Source organism: Prionailurus viverrinus, chromosome A1 (genome assembly GCF_022837055.1).
Source record: "Prionailurus viverrinus isolate Anna chromosome A1, UM_Priviv_1.0, whole genome shotgun sequence".
In the NCBI taxonomy this organism is placed as follows: Eukaryota; Metazoa; Chordata; class Mammalia; order Carnivora; family Felidae; genus Prionailurus; species Prionailurus viverrinus.
In genome coordinates this window covers 46,857,805-46,876,001 of record NC_062561.1, presented here as the reverse complement: position 1 = coordinate 46,876,001, position 18,197 = coordinate 46,857,805, and the positions used below count along the sequence as shown (strand labels likewise).

Genomic DNA, 18,197 nt, shown 5'->3' with positions numbered 1-18,197 from the left:
CCCTCCGCGTCTCGCGCTCTCGGAGTCTCTGCTCCGAGTTCCTGGTTGGATAATTTGGGTTAATACTAGTGAGTGAGGTTTTTGCGGCTTCAAAGGGTATTTCAAGTTTCCGGAGCTCCTCCCCTCTGCACCGTGTGACAACAACAACTCGTCCAGCCGGCAGCCTGCACTTTTCAGCTCATTTTCTCTCTGTCATTCCCCTCTCAATCTTTGATCAATGTACTTGCCAGGGAGAACCCAAGTCCTTCAAACCTCCTCCTTTTCACCTTCATCCTCAACTTTGTGCTAGAGCGGGACCCACACAACAACAGCCGACCCTCCCCGCCCCCGCCCCCCCTCCCAAACCAGCCCCCGATCCCAGCCCCCGGAGAGGACTCGCATTTCGACTTGCGGGACACTTTTGTGCGTTTCTCTCCAGAGCGCCTCTCGCGCTCGCCCCTCCTGCGCTCGCTTTCTTGCCCTCACCTCCTTGTTTCCCCCCCTTTCTCCTTCTCGTTCTCCCCTGGAGTTGTTGTTGTTGTTGTTATACCCCCTCGCTCCTTCTCCCCCCTCTCTTTTCCCCCTTCCCCTCCCCGGGGTGTGTGGCAACTTTTCCCCTCGCTTCTCCTTCTTCGCTCTCCCCTTATATGTGACCATGGCAGTGCCGGCGGCTTTGATCCCTCCGACCCAGCTGGTCCCCCCTCAACCCCCGATCTCCACGTCTGCTTCCTCCTCCGGCACCACCACCTCCACCTCCTCGGCGACCTCGTCTCCGGCTCCGTCCATCGGGCCCCCGGCGTCCTCAGGGCCAACTCTGTTCCGGCCGGAGCCCATCGCTTCGGCGGCGGCGGCGGCGGCGGCGGCGGCCACAGTCACCTCCACCGGCGGCGGCGGCGCGGGCAACGGAGGCGGCGGCGGCGGCGGCAGCAACTGCAACCCCAGCCTGGCGACCGCGAGCGGCGGCGGCGGCGGCGGCGGCGGCGGCGGCAGCGGCGGCGGCGGCGGCGGCGGCGGCATTAGCGCCGGCGGCGGCGGCGCCTCCAGCACCCCCATCAACGCGAGCACCGGCAGCAGCAGCAGTAGTAGTAGCAGCAGCAGCAGCAGCAGTAGCAGCAGCAGCAGCAGCAGCAGCAGCAGCAGTAGCAGCAGCAGCTGCGGCCCCCTCCCCGGGAAACCCGTGTACTCGACCCCGTCCCCAGTGGAAAACACCCCTCAGAATAATGAGTGCAAAATGGTGGATCTGAGGGGGGCCAAAGTGGCTTCCTTCACGGTGGAGGGCTGCGAGCTGATCTGCCTGCCCCAGGCTTTCGACCTGTTCCTGAAGCACTTGGTGGGGGGCTTGCACACGGTCTACACCAAGCTGAAGCGGCTGGAGATCACGCCGGTGGTGTGCAATGTGGAACAGGTTCGCATCCTGAGGGGACTGGGCGCCATCCAGCCCGGAGTGAACCGCTGCAAACTCATCTCCAGGAAGGACTTCGAGACCCTCTACAATGACTGCACCAACGCAAGGTAAAGAGCGGGGGGTAGCCTCCGCCGCCCGCGGTCCCTTTCCTCCCGCCTCCTCCTCACCCTTCCCTCGCTCCCTTCCTGGCGCCTCCAGCTCCGCGCGCCCGCGAGCCGCGCGCCCTGGAGAGCACGGCCCTCTCCTCCCTTTCCTCGAGGCTCGCCAGCCGCTCCCGACCCTCTGACAAGTTGGCACCTCACCCTGCCCAGATCTCGCTCTTCCGCCCGGTCCCCACCTTGCTCGTCTGGGCGCAGGGGCTTGGCTGCTGTGGGACGCGGGAACCGCGAGCCTCGGGGCGGAGGGGGCGGGAAGGAGGAGGACCGTGCATTTCCAGGAGCCACAGCCCCCTTCCTGGGCCGCGCCAGCGTCTGGGGACCCCTCACAGCACGGCTGCCAGAGTGTGTGCTCCCTCGGACCCGGGTTCCACCGCGAGCCGGGGGGGCACCGGCGGGGCTGGTCGGCTGCGCCCGAGCGGCGTCCCGGGGGCGGGGAGAGGTCGTGACCCCGACCCGCTGGGTTCGGGAGCGGGAAGGCGCGCCCCGGGTGAGGGGCCCGCGAGGAAGCTGCGGGCCTGGGCCTCTTCGAGGCCGGGAGGGAAAAGACCTCCGAGGACGAGAAGCCCCGGAGCGATCCCGGGGGACCCGCTGCGAGCTCAGTCCCAAAGCCCCGAGGGGAAGCCCGCTGAGGGGAGGGGTCTGTGTGTGCGCGCACGTGTGCGTGTGGCCGCCTGTGAGCTTGTGCAAAGGAGATAAAGGGGTACGTTTGCCCCGGGGCAGATGCGAGGGAACCAGCGGGTTTCCTTCTGCCGGGGGAGTTGCCGGGTGCCGGAGACTCTTGGAAGCTGAGCTGGAGAGATGGGGAAGGAAGACTGAAGCGCACACTCTCTTTCTCTCTCTCTCCAAATTGTTTTTCTTTTTCTTTTTTCTTTCTTTCTTTCTTTCCTTTTTTTAATTTTTTTTTATTTTTTATTTTTTGAAGGTTAGTAGCTCACGCAATGAGCAGGTGCAAGCTTTGCACTGGGGTGTTCCGCAGACCTGAATCCCCCGTGCTGTGGCTTCCACAGCCTGGCAAAGCGCGCGAACCCTGGAGGCCCGGGGACCCGGTGCCTGGCCCGACCGGTTTTATGCTAATGAACGCTCACTGGGGGAGGATCTACCGAGAGGGGGCGGGAGTGGGGTAACTTGTCAGTTTCGGGGTGGAAATGTTCTTTCCACCCGCTTTCACAGTGCCGCCTGGTCCCCCGTTCCAGGCAGAGGGAAAAGTTGAGATGCCTGGAGAAAGAGAGTAGGGAAAGTTGGATACCAGAAGCGGGCGCGTGGGAACTGCGCGCAAAATTTGCGCGGGGACTGCGATACCCTCCAAATAAGTTTAAGACCGGGAGAAGGAAGAGAGTTGTACTCTTTTAGGAGGTGTATCCCCTCATAGAGCTAGGGCAACTGAGCTGCGAAGAAAAGAGGGGTAGGACGAGACCAGAAGGAAACAGGGGTGAAAAAGCCCCTAGCTATTACTTCCTTGGAAGACTTCTGGCTAGTGCCCCGGGAAGGCTGTAAGACGAAAGCTGACTCCAACTCGAACCTTGCAAATGTCCTATTCTGACCTAGCCAGAAACTCTTTTCCTTGTTTGCCATCCTTTGCATGGGGTCTTGAGTGTGTGTCTGGGTTTTGAACCTTTATTTCTATTATTTTTGGGTGACTGCTGAGAGCGCGTGCATGTGTGTACGCGCGCGCGTGCCCAAGAGGATGGACAGGTGGCAGTAAAGATTGAGGGGTGATCTTGATCACTAAACGTCATTTACCGAGATAATTGGAGTCCTAGGACGTCCAGAGGATAAAATATTTGCCAACAGTGTATTGTTAAAAGTACTCAAACCAGGGCAGAAAATTGTTACAGTTGGAAAGAATGCTAGTTGAAATTTGAAGCCAGTTGGTTGTTATGAAATTGTCTACCTATCTAGTAATTTGGTGAAAAGCTACTGTGTTTCTCTTTAGTAATCAAACCATTCTGCTCTTGAAATCTCTTTGTGTGTTTCTTACAGCACATACTGTACTCGATAATTAATGACCATTACACATAACACACACACACACAAAAATTGCCAGAGAAAACTTCTTTCAATGACTGCAACGTTATAATCAATGTAAAGCAGGTAGTGGTACCCCTCTTATAATTACTCCCTTGATTTTTTTTTCCCCTGAAATTTTGCTTAGTGTTTGGAATTGAAGTCCTCACTATACGGTTGGAAAATATTCTTAAAGTTACTAACAAAAATGTGTTAATTAGTTTTTTTTTCCCTGAGGTTAACAATAGCTCTGGAGTTTAAACTTTCACAGCCAACATAAGTTAAACCCAATAGAACTATTATATCTCTTCAAAAATATTTCATCAATATTCTAATTATGTTTCAATCACCTCGTCTTAATATTTTACAATTACACGTGTTATTCTAAAACTCAGTTTCAGGTTATTTTTAAGTTAAACGTGGTTAGTTTGTTGGTTTACTCTTGCGTTTTGATCTTTCATCATCTACAAGCCTTACTCAAACCTATATACATGCAAATACAGCAGTCATTAACCTTAGAAGATGTGTAATTGGAGATCTTTACCTAGGTTTTCTTAACTCTGCACTGTAATCAAATCTGTAAAAAATCAATTTGTAAATCAAAACTGTAAAAAAAAAATAGAAAACTTATCGTGGAACTCCCTGTCACTAAAACATATTGTTTGCATTATATTACACTATTTTTAATGATAATTACAAGTGTTACTGTCTTATTTCTTAACTTTGAAAGCAATACCTACAATACTTGCACCTTGGATCTTCAAAACTAAAATTACTCTTTCCATTCAAGTCCAGTTTATGCCTTTTCTATTAAGATCCTTTTTCATTCACCTAGATATATTGATTTCTTTCATTCTGGTTTCTTTCTCCTTTGGCTATTTAAGAGACGATCTAAAGGAATAATTTATGCAGAGGGTAAGACAAACTGTGCAAAAGGCAAACTATATAAAATAATATATACATAGTTTATAAGAAACATCAAATCTTAGCACTCTCATCTTTTTACAGAACATATATCTAATTCTGTCTCTTGATAGCATTTAGATACCAGGGAATCTGAGAAACCAAAATGATATCAAAGAGAAAAAAGGTTCATAAACTTGCTCAAAGTGGCTCACTAAGTTGGTGACAAACCTTAGAGTGGATTTAATTTGCTTGGGGCTATTGCATCAGTATGCTATCTATAAAAACTAGAATAAATGTTGAAGCCATCTGTCACTACCACAAGGAGATGAAACAGAGACTATCACTTGCTTGATAGTAAAGCTAAAAGTAAGAGTCCAAAAATGAGAGAATATGTAAGGAAATATATTTAAAAGTTGTCAAAGGACAGAGTCTGACCTTGATCAGCTTCCTCCAATTATTATTTTTAAACTAAACATTAGTTGCATGAACTTGGCTGGTGCATCAGAGGTCACTTAATTAACTGGTAACCACTAAACAGCAACAACAAAAGAAAAGTAATTATGTACATGGTCAAGCCTCTGTTTGTATGAGTCAGTCGCTTGTTTGTAGATTTGGGTTAGGATTCAATTTTCTGTGAATTCAGGTAATAAAAAGTGACTGCTGTATTGTGTTATCTAAAATGTTTATTTTTTGAATATTGCCAGAGGGAGATTTTGTTTCAGGATCTTTCAAACCAGATTGTGATTTGGGTCTTATGTAGCCCTAGTATTCTGGAGGTTTTTAACTTAAATAGATTCCAGTTGGTTTTATCAGACATTTTATATGCATATAGATATATTCACAAATAGTATTCCTTTGTCTTAAAAGTCAATACTATCCATAGACAGCAAATTGAAAGACTTTTCAAGTCTTTTTTTGTCCAGTAGTAATATATGGATGCAATTTTACTGTAAGAAATATAAAATATTCTCCAACACTTGGCTCTGTTGTTTGTGAGGAGTTTTAATAAAGATGGCAAACTGAACCAGTCTATATTTATTGAACATTTCCCCCACTGCATGTTTTTCAATGGCACGTACTTACACACTTCTGCATTAGTAATAGAAAGTTTCAACACAAATACAGATTCACTTCTAACAGATAATTACGATACTTGGCACAGAGAGATTAAAATTACTTCAAATGAAGAGAGACTATGCTTTTGAAGTTTTTGTATTACAGTCGATTAATGGCTCCTATAAAGCCTAATGTTTCATTTTATAACATTTCCTAAATAATATGACATAATTAGAAGAGTAAGGCCTAAAATATGAAACTTTAAGTTTGGTTCTGCCACTTGTTTCTGTATACGTTTAAACTGTTACTAAGTTATAGTTTAATACATAAACAAAATCTAAGAGTATTATAACCTAGGATTTACCTTGTTCAATCAAATTGTATTATGTAATGCAAATTCTTGAGTTATTTGGATATTTTTCAACCTGTTGTTTTTCTTGAGTTAGTCTCCAGTAATACACATAGTCATTATTGTAAAGAGTGCACATAGTTATGAAGATGGTTTACTTTCTGAACTCCACAGATGATTAGCTAATGCTCTGAGACACTTAATTTGATTTGCACATAGGATATTTTATTTTGTGAAGCTGCAAACATTATATAAAATAAACAGACTTTTTTGTTTTCATAGTTCCCTTACATAAATTCTTTGTATCACATTTAATACAGACTTTGTGAACCTTCTTCTGATTAGTCCAAATCTGCTGTTACTTTTTTGTTTAATCTACATTTCACAGAAGTTGCGTATAAATTACTGAGACCAATATTAGCCATTCTCTTTTTGCCTCACTACCTCCCCCAACCTCCTGAGATGTGACACCCAATATTGATTAAAGTCTTGGCTGGATCTGAGCATAAATCACTCTTCTCTTTGGTGATTTACCATGTGTGATTCACCAGCATGCGAAAACATAATATGCTTTATTGTTTCTCATTTGATGTTTTGTTTTTGGAATGTAAGTAGCATTTGTAAATTAGCTTAATGTGCAACCAAGTAGTTGTTATTTTAGGAACAATTTGTGCTTTGACTATCAATTAGTGTTATTTTCTCTTTCCAAGTTATTTTACTAAATTGTTTCATACAATTGCCTTTGTTAATCAAGTAAAATAATCATTTAAATTGCACTGTAGTAGCAACATAGAACCCATGTATTGCAAAATTTAAGAAATGCAACTCTCACAGGTTGTAAACTGTTTCCCTTTGAATCTTTGAAGAAATTATATGAAGTAAGCTTTCTAAATAGGGACAGGTGAGTCTTCTAGATTTCACCCAATATTTTGATTTTAAGGTTTTGGTCACTTGTTTCTTTAAAAAAGTTAAAGTTGGCCAGAATTTTATCTTTCAAGAATTTAATTTTCAGATTGTTCACCAGAAAAAAAAAATCACCTCGTTATAGACTTTTAAAATGACAGGGAATATAAAATAAAGTTGATATTAACTATTTGGGTATTTAAATATAAATAATATGTAATTAAAATAAAGTTTTATCATTTTATATTTGAATTGATATAAAAATAGAGTGACCTTACCATGTACCAGCATGTGCCATCCTCTTAACTACTGAGTTACTACATTGTGATTGGTCAGTTATATATATATATATATATATATATATATATATATATATATATCTCCATACATGTGTATTCTTGTTTAAGTTCTACAGGTTAAAAATTTTAGCTAAGAATGCATTTATATTTATACTTTTAGGCTTTGAGACTGCATTAGGGGACCTCTTTTCCATTATATTTATTATGTTCAGTAATTTATTTTTTAATGAAGGAAACCCTGAATTAAAAGCTCAGCAAATGGGGCTTAGCTGAGTGTCATATCAAAGGCCCTGATCTTCACATTTACGTGTTTCAGGCATAGCAGACGCTCTGTGAGCCCACATTGTGCTCAAATTCCTTTACTTTTCTTCTCAATTTGTCTGAAGTATTTCCAAGCAAAAGTAATTTTTTGCTACAGTAAGTGTCTTTCAAAATAACTTTTAATTGTTGATATGTGCTTTTTAGTATATGCCACAATACAGAAATTACTTCATTCAGATACTGAGATTAGTTTACCAAATTATTTCTTTGGAAAACAAGAACACCGAGATTAGTATATTTACGTTTGGTCCAGTAATTTGTTATTATTAGATCAACTCGTGGGTCACTTTATTTTGATGTACCTATTTACTTTGAGAAGTCTTCTAAGAATCTGTAAAGAGTGTGTGTGTTATAGTTCATGATATTTAAATGTGCAAATGACTATGAACAGAATTTTTATCCATTCAATATAAATTAGTCAATTAGACAATCAGTGAAATTTTACTGTTTTTCAAAGTAATGATAGAATTAAAATTAGTTGAATAAAATAGCAGATAATCATCCCCTTTGTATATGTAGTCATATATAGATAGAGATAGAGCTATAGGTATACAGATATGTAAAATCATATAGAGAATGACTCAAATCATTACTTAATCCAAAACCAGGGACCTTGAACCAAATATATTTTAACTTTCTGGTGTATTCTTACCTGGACTTACTTTATATGCTAAGAGGATTCTAATTCACCCATTTAAACAAATTCATCTGTAGATTTTTCTAAGTTGGATATTGAAGTGGCCAATGACTGAATTTTGTTAAAGGTGTGGCCCTGTTGCTTTCTGATTCAAATTAGCTTGGAGCTGGTCCAGGATATCAGGCTGGGATTCTTTTACATGTATAAAAGTACGTGACTTGAGTGAAAGTTGTCAAAGACAACTTTACTAAACTGGAAAACTCACTATATCATTATTTAATTGCTCTTCTATTTTTGTGCTTATAAGTATATTGAAATGTCGAATACTGTGCAGCACAGTGATGCAGTGAATAGCTACTTGCTTTTAAAAAAGTTTTAGAGAGCAATGATTTAAAAAGAAGACAGCTTAGCTGAAGCATTTAAAACATATTATTATATAAGATGAATATAATACCTGGAATCCATTGCATGTTTCTAGCAGGAAGTCAAAACTACTATGATCTGAAGAACATAAATGTAATTTAATGTAAGTAGACTTATAATAATCCTGCAGTGGATTTTGAAGGTAGTATATATGTTTGACAAAAAAATTGAATATGCTTTTCAGGCATGATTTTCATGAAAACAATAATGAAATAGGCAATTTAGTATATTGGTTACTTTTGGTTCGTAACATTGAAGAGCTAAGGAATGTTTTCCTTTCCTTAGAATAAATGAATGGAGAGGTAAAGTATTAAAAAGTCACAGTGTAACTTATCTTTGAATTTATGTAGTATCAATTAGGTTGCTTTTCCAGTCACAACACGAAAAAAATAATACTTTTCATCAAGGACAAACAAGACATATTCAGGAAAGAAAGAGTACTAGTTGAAAGGGAATTATTTTATGGAAACACATAGAAGCATTTTCAGTAAATACTTGCTAATTAATTTAAGGGATGCTGGTCATTTCTTAAGGAAAGATAATGAAAATAAATCTCTAGAATATGTTAATCAAGAAATACTTTATTATATTCACATATCAAGCATACAAAGTATTTTGTTAAAATCTTAAACTGATTATATTCTGCAATTTTATTAATAGCAACAGTAAATGGGTTGTATTATTCATAACCCTATATTACGTATGAACAAAGCAAATCGCTGAAGGTGTAACAAATCTTTGAACCTATCACAACTCTACGAAAATATACTGACATATCCTAAAATGTTAATTCCTATTTTATATTGAAAATATCTTCAAAATAATACTGTTTCTTGAGGTAGGCAATATGTAGTTCAATGGCCTCTGGATTTTAAGTGAATAATTTAGAACACTTTTAATTGTCCTATTACCAGTCACACATTTTGTACTAAGATAGATGCCCTTGTGTATGCAACAGGTGTAAAATTTTTATCAGTATTTTAGAAGTCTTGGTGGTGGATATCTTTGTTTATATTAACCGTAGCCTATGTGTAGTCTGTTTTTATGCTTAAATAATTATAATATCTTCATTAGAAAACTTTTACATATATGTGTATGTGTGTTTGTATTCTTTCACCCCCTCCCCCCAAATGCGCGCACACACACACACACACACACACACACACACACCCCTTTGTAGGACATAGGGCCGGAGGACAAACAACTTACCAAAAAATTGACTTTAATTTTACCTTCTGCAATTTAGTGAAATATAAAATAACACTGAAAAAGAAATTCTGTTTTACTGAATGATAATAGAAAATATATTTAGAATTAATTTTAGCGCGAAATAATTTATACTTAAATATTTTAAAGTGTAATTATAATAAACAATGTTCTATTGTTAGTAAGACAATGATTAAAAACTTATCTTAATTTTCCTATACCTTTATGATAACTGAAGTGTACTTTTAATTCTCTCCAGAAAATATTTGTCAGAGAATTATCTTATTTGTATGAAATAGATATTAAACTATTAGGTACTAGAATCTGTACATCATGGAATAACATTTAATGTGGTTGATGTCATTGCTCCATTTCTTTTATTAGTTTATTTCATTGCTGCTTGCACTTTGGAGCAAGCATATCCTTTACAATCAGTGGATAAATGATAGGAAAACAATTTCATAACTTAAAAAAAAATGATTGCTCTTCTAAAAGCTTTGCCATCAATGCGATGAGTTAGGAATGAGGTCAAGGGGTTAATCTGCAGGTCTACATAAGAAGATGTGTATTACCACTTCTTGCAGTGGACTGTCATTGTCTTTCAAAACACCTGGTAGAGGTCCAGTTAAATGAAATCAATTACTTTCTCAATCATTCCATGGCATTTGTCAAGTCATTACATCATTGGTAAAAGTGCAAGAATGCATGCATTTTTTTGGTGAAGTAGAAAAGAGGTTAAAAAACAGTGACTACTTGAAAAATTCTGCCTCCTCTAAAGCTTGTGGAATTAAAAAAAAACCTTGAACATAGTAAATGCAAAATGACATTAAAGTTCACCTTTGCATTTTGTTATCAAAAAAGAAACATATTTCATACTACTTTTTGCATTATCTGGTATGCGTATATATTTATAAGTAGAAATGATTTCAAGATATTTTATGACTCGTGAGCTCTGACACCCTTATTCTTACCCTCTAAGTACCCTCTGACAAGTGCTAGTATTATAATCCAAGATGAATATATGTCTGCTGTTCACTGATTTTTTTCTTCACCCCATTGATAGTACATGCAGATTTGAACTTGTAGCCAGCAACAGTGCTTCCATGCTTCAAATTGCCAAAAGACCCCCAGGGATAGAAACTTGACCTGCTTTTATGAAACCATAGAATTACATTTATACAAGTTACCCCATGGGAAAGGAATGAACTGATCCCAATTCAAACCTTAATATTGGAGCCTTCTGGGTCAAATTTGATTTTTCTTTCTGTTAACACCTGTTTGGCTACCAAATTTAGTAACTAGGTATTTTTAGGAAATTTAAAAAATATCATTCATAAATGACACTTCACCAGTAAGCCAAAGTGTCATCAAAATTTTGCAGATATTCAAGTTTTCACATGGGAATAAGATGTTACTTTTAAAAACGAAATATCTATGTTTTAAATATACGTCCTAGATATAAGTAGTTTAAACACAAAATTGTTTAATCGGACATTTATTTTGTACTTTTTATTGATTTCCCTCCACTAAAGAGTCAGCCCAAGGAGAGGAAGAAACTTTTTTAGGGAGTTGCTCCCTGTGATAACATTTCAGAGTAAGGATTTTTAATGGATAAGTTTAATTTTCTTAGACTTGCATTTTAAAAGGTTATATTCCTTATTTTACTTTTTGTTGGACTATATGAAGGGATTTCCTGAAGCCTGCTTTTACCACTAATAGTAACACATGAAGGTGGTTAATGATAAATTGGATACATAAAAGCTATTCCTGTTTTAGTTATATGTACTTTATGTGGTTGGGCCTACACTGTAAAACTGAAGTTAATCATGTGTTCACAATAGGTGGGTAATAGCTTGCTTATTTTCTGTAATATCAAAATGCCAAATCCTACATATACCAATGGATAACGAATGTAAATGGGTAAGGCTATAGTGTCTCTTTGCTTATAATTGATGGTATTAAATGACCATCATGAGACTACCGAACATTCTCCATATAGAATGACTTGTTCTCAATCCTACATACACAGCAACACTTTATGAAAGATAAAGCAACATGCATACATTTTTATCCCTACTCAAATATCTGCTGTTACAATTATGATGACTAAATAATTTCATGATAGGATTTTGGAACCAAGCTTAGCATGTTCCTTCCCCAATTCAAAATTAAAAATAATTTTAAAGACTTTTCACCTTTTTTTTTTCACTTAACATTAATAAAACCGTTTGGATGATTGGTTATTTTCCTACAAGAACCAAACATAAAAATTCCTAGTAACAATGCTTATAACAAATCGATTCTTAGAGTAGAGGAAAACATTGAAATTTCCAGTGGAAAGTATACCACTTTCCTTCCTATCATAAGTCAAAATAATCAAGGAGAAAATATTTAGAGCTTTAAACATATGTTGTTTTTTCTTTTTTATTGGCTGTTAGGTGGCAAAAGAAAATATCTTGCTTTCACCATAAGCTAACATTTTTCTGCATTATCTTGACACTGGAATGAGGCTGAAAAATTAAATCAGTTATTTGGATGTTCCCTAAGATTGCTTTGATGCCATATTTATGAAATATCAACATTTTTTTTAACGTTTATTTATTATTGAGAGACAGAGCATGAGCAGGGGAGGAGCAGAGAGAGGAGGAGACACAGAATCCGAAGCAGGCTCCAGGTGCTGAGCTGTCAGCACAGAGCCCGATGCGGGGCTCAACCTCACAAACCGGGATATCATGACCCGAGGCTAAGTCGGACGCTCAACTGACTGAGCCACCCAGGTGCCCCTAAAATATCAACATTTGATTAAATATTTCATTTGGAAGTTTGACCCAACCAGTTTGATGATGATTTAGCATGGCTCTTGCTCTTCACTTTCTCTCAATCTGACAAAAGGAAGGAAAGGGGGTGGATCACATGACCCAACCACATTATGCTGTTCTAAAAAAGAATCTGGTTCAGGAGAGGCAACCTATTCTGACTTTTGTAATGGTGATAATATGAAGTTTCTGTGACCTTTTTTGTCTTCTAGTGGCACTTTGCAGGTCCATTTCCAATAATGATTGATGGTACACCACATGAACTGCAAAAAGAAAAAAATACTTTAAAAATGTTTGCCATAAAATGCATGAGAGATGGTACTTTTATATTTTAGATAATTCTCTATGAGTAGAGGAATCCTTAATGTTGTACAAGATTCTACGTCATACTTAATGTAGAAAGCCTTCCGACACCAAACTACGTTTCATCTTCTTAAGTATCTTTATCATCTAAATTATCCTCATAGTGATCTTGTTGTTTTTTTGGTAGAAACTCTAGTGAAATTGTGCATGAAAATATCAATGCTTATCATGAAATTTACCTATAAGCATCTAGCCCCAAACAGAAAAAAAAACAGGTTTTTGAGCTGTTGAAATTCAGATTGGTTTCCCCAATTTTAACAGTGTGAAAATGTAATATTTTAAAATTTATTTTGCTCCAAGTTTAGGAAATAAAATTAAAAATGGTATATTTGATCTAGAGTAAACTTCTTAGCTCTTTCTTTTGGGGAGTAGGTTAAATAAGGGCCCATGACAGGGATGCTGTTTGTTTTTCACAAAAGTTGTTTGTGATTTCAGGTACTCTTGGGAAATCTCTTGATCAGATTCACATCTGTTCCTGTCAAAGTGGGTGCTAAGATACCGGTCACCCAGCAACCATGTCCAAGAGGGAATTGGGCCGATAATAACTTCAAAAAGGAATGACAGATGCTAGATTAGGATGAAAGACAAAACGCATGAAAAATGAGCTTGTTAGAATCAAAAATTTGTTCAAGCACCTTTATGCAAATTAAATGAATATTGAATATTTGCATGCAGTAATTTCTACTTTTTCATTTGATTGAAAAGAAAAGAATAGTGCATTTAAACTCACAAATGTGATTTCTTTCTTTTGTACTAATCAACATACAAAGCCGAATCTCTTTTTAAAAAATCAGATTAGCCACCTGGGTTCTTATATCTCTGCTAAGTGTGTTATAATATTTTTCTTATAACAATGGTACTTTTTGGGACAACTTAGTTTATCTGATTGTTTCCATAATAAACAGTCTTGTGCAAATTAGGATTATTTTAGGTGAATATAAATCCATTTCTTGAAAAAGCATTTCAAAAGTAACCCTATCCTATTGTCCTTGAAATTGGTTAATGTACATTAATAAAAGATCACTCAAGATGAGTTCACACCAAAAGCACAGGCTTCTCATTGACTGGTTAAATAACAATGCATTTAAGTAAAGCAGGGTAGTATACCGAAATGAAAACTAGACAGAAAGATCTCTTCAAAATTTAAGATGCCTTTTGATACATTACTAGTTTTTCTATTGAATTGTTCACATACTAATCAGAATTTAGAAGGGCCTGATAAAATGTAGTGATTGAGAGAGGTTTCTGAGTCTTGGTTTAGCAATGTCTAATGTGGTCACGTAGAGAAATTGATTTTCTTCAGAAATTAATTAATTTTTCATATCGCCCTAAGCTGCAGTTAAAAAGAGTGCATACTTGTCTGTTTTTTCCAGAAATATTGCCTAATCATATTAATACCATTGCCCCAAGGATGAAAAGATAATTGTACAAATGCATTTGGAAATATGTATCACTGAGTATTTATGATTAAATTATGCAAATGACCCAGCTCTCATCCTTTCCAGACCCAGATTGTCTAATTAGGATTGATATGCTGAATAGATGTTCCAGAATTTGAATACAAGCATGTCCAAGGAGCAGAAAATTGGAAATGACAAGGCTGAAATCCAAAGAAAAGTGCCTTTCGTTTCTATACTTTGTTAATGTGCTGTTAGCAGTTGAGGGTTCTTTCTGTCCCTTTGGCTATTTTGTGACTCATATGTCCTATTAGAAACAAGTATGCAAAATGAATTGAACTTTAGCAAATACCATTTCATTTCTATTTGGTGCTTATTTAAAAATAATAATCCCCTGGCCATTCAAAGAGAACATCACTATTAAGTTGCTTCACACAATGTAAACTTGCCCTTAATTTAGTGATTTTTTTTAACTTCCTCTGAGTTGGTATCAGAACTTTGTTTCAAAGCTAGTTCTCCAAACTTAATGGTATACCAACGCAGTATTTTCCAAGGATATGATTTCTTGAAAACACAGTCCATTCATTTATTCATTCATTTGTTTACGTAAATACCCATCTTTTAATATTTGGAGAAAATTGTTGAAGCAACAGTTCTGATTAGGGGGGGAAAAAAGCAGCACTTTAAATGTAACAATGTTTGAATTTGAGGTCCTCAGCAGGCTTTCTCCCTCATTGATTACATTCATTCATCTTAGATGGAGGGGTGGTAGTGAGGAGCTAGGAAGGGACTGAACTGTCAGGGCTCCGGCCTTTGTTAGGCAGCGGGTAGTCACTGCCTCTGAACTGGCCTGGCTCCTGCTTTCCATCTGCAAGATGATGGATTGCTATGTTTAATACATTTCAGCTTTTGTCTGTCATAGTGTGGACAGACAGTACTATCAGTGATTTCAACAGTGATTAGGGAACCGTTTCAAACCACTCCTATTGGCCAGACAGCTTCCAGGAATGTCTGATGAAACATACTCATTGGCACTCTCACCATGTAAATGTGTAGCTTAACTAGGCAGAGATTGTACACTCGCTGTTTAAACCAATGCAGAACCCATGGAGAATTTTACTAGATCACATATCTACTTTGGAACAAAATTACATGAGACAATATCATAAGAACATTTTGGGTCTCTAACTAGAATATTCATCCCAAGTGCTCCCGAGTTAAGATAAATTTGAATTCTTTAAATAGTAATAGCATATGCTTAATGGCAGGACTGTAGTCCATAGACTGTGATGTCAGTTGTTGCTATCCTCATCAATATGGAGCTGTTTAGCTATATTGGGAGGGTAGAATGTGAGGACTATGTTACAGCAGTAAGACGTGACATGGCATGTGCTGTGTTGGGATTTGTTGAGCTGTGGGTGCTTTGTGGTTCACAAGTCCAAAGAGTGAATGATTTCAGCAACCAGAAAGCCATTCTGTACCAGCTCAGTATTTTCCCTTGAGTGTCTTACTCTATTTATAAAACTGGTGCTGAGAAAATACAATTAACTAAAGGAAAAGAAAATTTATGTTAAGCCATTGATAACATAAGCAAGGTTTTATTTGGAGAATTGGACTTATATCTAAATAAATTGAATTTTACGAATTCTAATATAAAAATATAATGTAATTTGTAATGTAAATTTTTAAATGTATGATAAACCTGGAGTTGTAACCCTCTTAATAAATAGATAATTAACAAATACTAATCCAGCCAAAGTTTTGAAACAGAAATCTAAATCAAGAGAAGCCACTTGCTTTCAACTTATCTCTATTAATAGGGAAGATGAAAGGGAAAGTTTTGATGGTTAATAGGAAAGAACCAATGAGAATAAGAGTTCCAGATCCCAGATTATATTTTCCCTGACTGATATGGTTCTTATACAGCAAAATTTTCACCTGAGATCTTTTCAGTAAAGGTTTCTGGTTTTGAATATGTGATTACAAATATGCAGACACACACACCACACCACAAATACACACATACACACACACCCCGTATTTCCTTTGAACTAGTTCAATAACTAAATGTGTTGGCATTTTAACGTTGCTGATTTAGTAATAAGGACAGGTGGTGTTCTCCCTCCTGGGAGAGTTATAAAAGCATTCATATATTTTGCAAATTATTTTGTTCTTTGTTTTATTTTAAGGCTTGTCTTATTGAAACAATGTACAGCTTAAAAATTGTACATTCATTCAGCATATTCTAAAAGAGTCATCTGTCAAAGTGAATCAAAGATAGAGCTCATAGTAGACTTTTGTACAGAAATTACATAACTGGGCTTAAGTAAATCTGGATTTCTTCATAAAAGCAATTCACAATTTATATAGCACATATGTAGTGAAATAATGTACTACCCCTCAACATTTTTGTACTGCATAATCATTCTAATGGGTGGCTGTCAAATCTTTAGTTGTAGAGTATTGCATATTCATTTATTCCATCTATAGTGTGGGTGGGGGGCAGGCAGGGAAGTGGCAGAATGCTTATTCTTTTAGAAAAATATGAGGTATAGGGGGCAGCTATTATCCTACGAAATCACTGTGATGTGCAGAATCTCTATTAAGGCAAATGCATGACTGAGGCTACTTGAGTTAAGATTCCTGGCTTTGCACTCTTAGCAGCAGAATGAATGGAAGGAAGAGGAGGTGTCAAGTAAATACTCTGTTCTAAAGTGGAACTGTTTCATGGAATGGCCCTACCTTACCCTCCTATACCTCCTCCCTTAACTATTTGTTAATAAGTTTAAGGTCAGTAGAGACTTCAGATAAAGGACCTGGGTTGGGGATAGACCTTAAAGAGAGGAAAGGAATGTTTATACCATATATAAGCTATGGATATCCCCCCCCCCCCCAAATATTATAGAAAATATAACTGGTTGGCAAATTTACATGTGTATTTTACCCATTGGTGAACCTTTCTGGGCTATTCAGAATTAGGTCTTGTGTAACATTGGGAATATAAATGTGTGTGTGTGTGTGCACGCATGCATGTGTCCACGTGTACACCACAGGTTGCCATCCCTTGTTGTACACATTGTTGGTCTTGTGTTTAGTTAAACACCATAATTACAAGGTAATACAAGTCATTTGTCTTACTGTGGCTAAATAAAGAAAACAATGTGTGCGAGAAATGAAATGAATGAGTTTCTCATGAAGCTAAATGAACAAGTTTGCTGTCTGCAAACGTCTCAGAGCGGAGGAGTGTTAGAATCCCTGTTAATCGATCCATCCATTTCCAGCCATGGCGCGAGCTCACTGGCTTCTGCGTATGCACACAGCAGCTCTGGTCTTAGCTGTTACTGGTGGGTAGATCCAGAGATTGGGGGGAAATAAAGAGTCAGGCCAGCAGGTTCAACTTCTTATTTCTCAGTAGCTTCCTATAATGATTCCACCTCTAATGAGGTGAATTACTACTGCATGAAAAAGGAGAAAAAAGGGTTTTGGCCATCTTAGCTAATAAATCACATTGACTGCATGGCTGATCAGATCAATTGTGCATAAATCAGTGCCTTAAAGAGTCTTAAACTAAGATTCTACCAAAGACCAATCGATCTACTGGCTTGTGTAACGGCACGATCTCTTGCCTATAGCAAACTGAACAGGAGTCCACAATATTGAGACTGTTAATATGCTGTCAAATGTTGAAATGGATGTTTTCAGATCTCCGAGGCATGGCCAAGATGAGTAAAACAGTTGTGACTGTGTCAAGTCAACTGACAGATATATTTTTGTCTTCTCTAGTTCACTTTTGTTAGCTAGGTTAGCAAGAAAATTCAGTTCTCAAGACATACATGAAAATTTGGGTGTGAAGTCTTTGTTAATAAGCATAATTTGAGGGGATTGTTTCCGACAAAAATATTATTATGTTATTTCCAAAAGAAATTGTCATGAGGATCCAAGAGAAGTATTTCATTACCACAATAGCTGTAGATT

At 38.2% G+C, this 18,197-nt stretch overlaps 1 protein-coding gene across 1 annotated transcript in view; it reads left to right on the top strand.

The window, feature by feature from the left end:
• Positions 1 to 141: 141 nt before the first annotated feature.
• The window catches only part of DACH1 (dachshund family transcription factor 1), a 433,928-nt gene continuing 415,872 nt past the window's right edge, over positions 142 to 18,197 (top strand). The window contains exon 1 of the mRNA XM_047850847.1: positions 142 to 1,491. Coding sequence (XP_047706803.1) covers positions 635 to 1,491 — 857 coding nt within the window. The 5' untranslated portion in view covers positions 142 to 634. The remainder of the gene's footprint in view (positions 1,492 to 18,197) is intronic.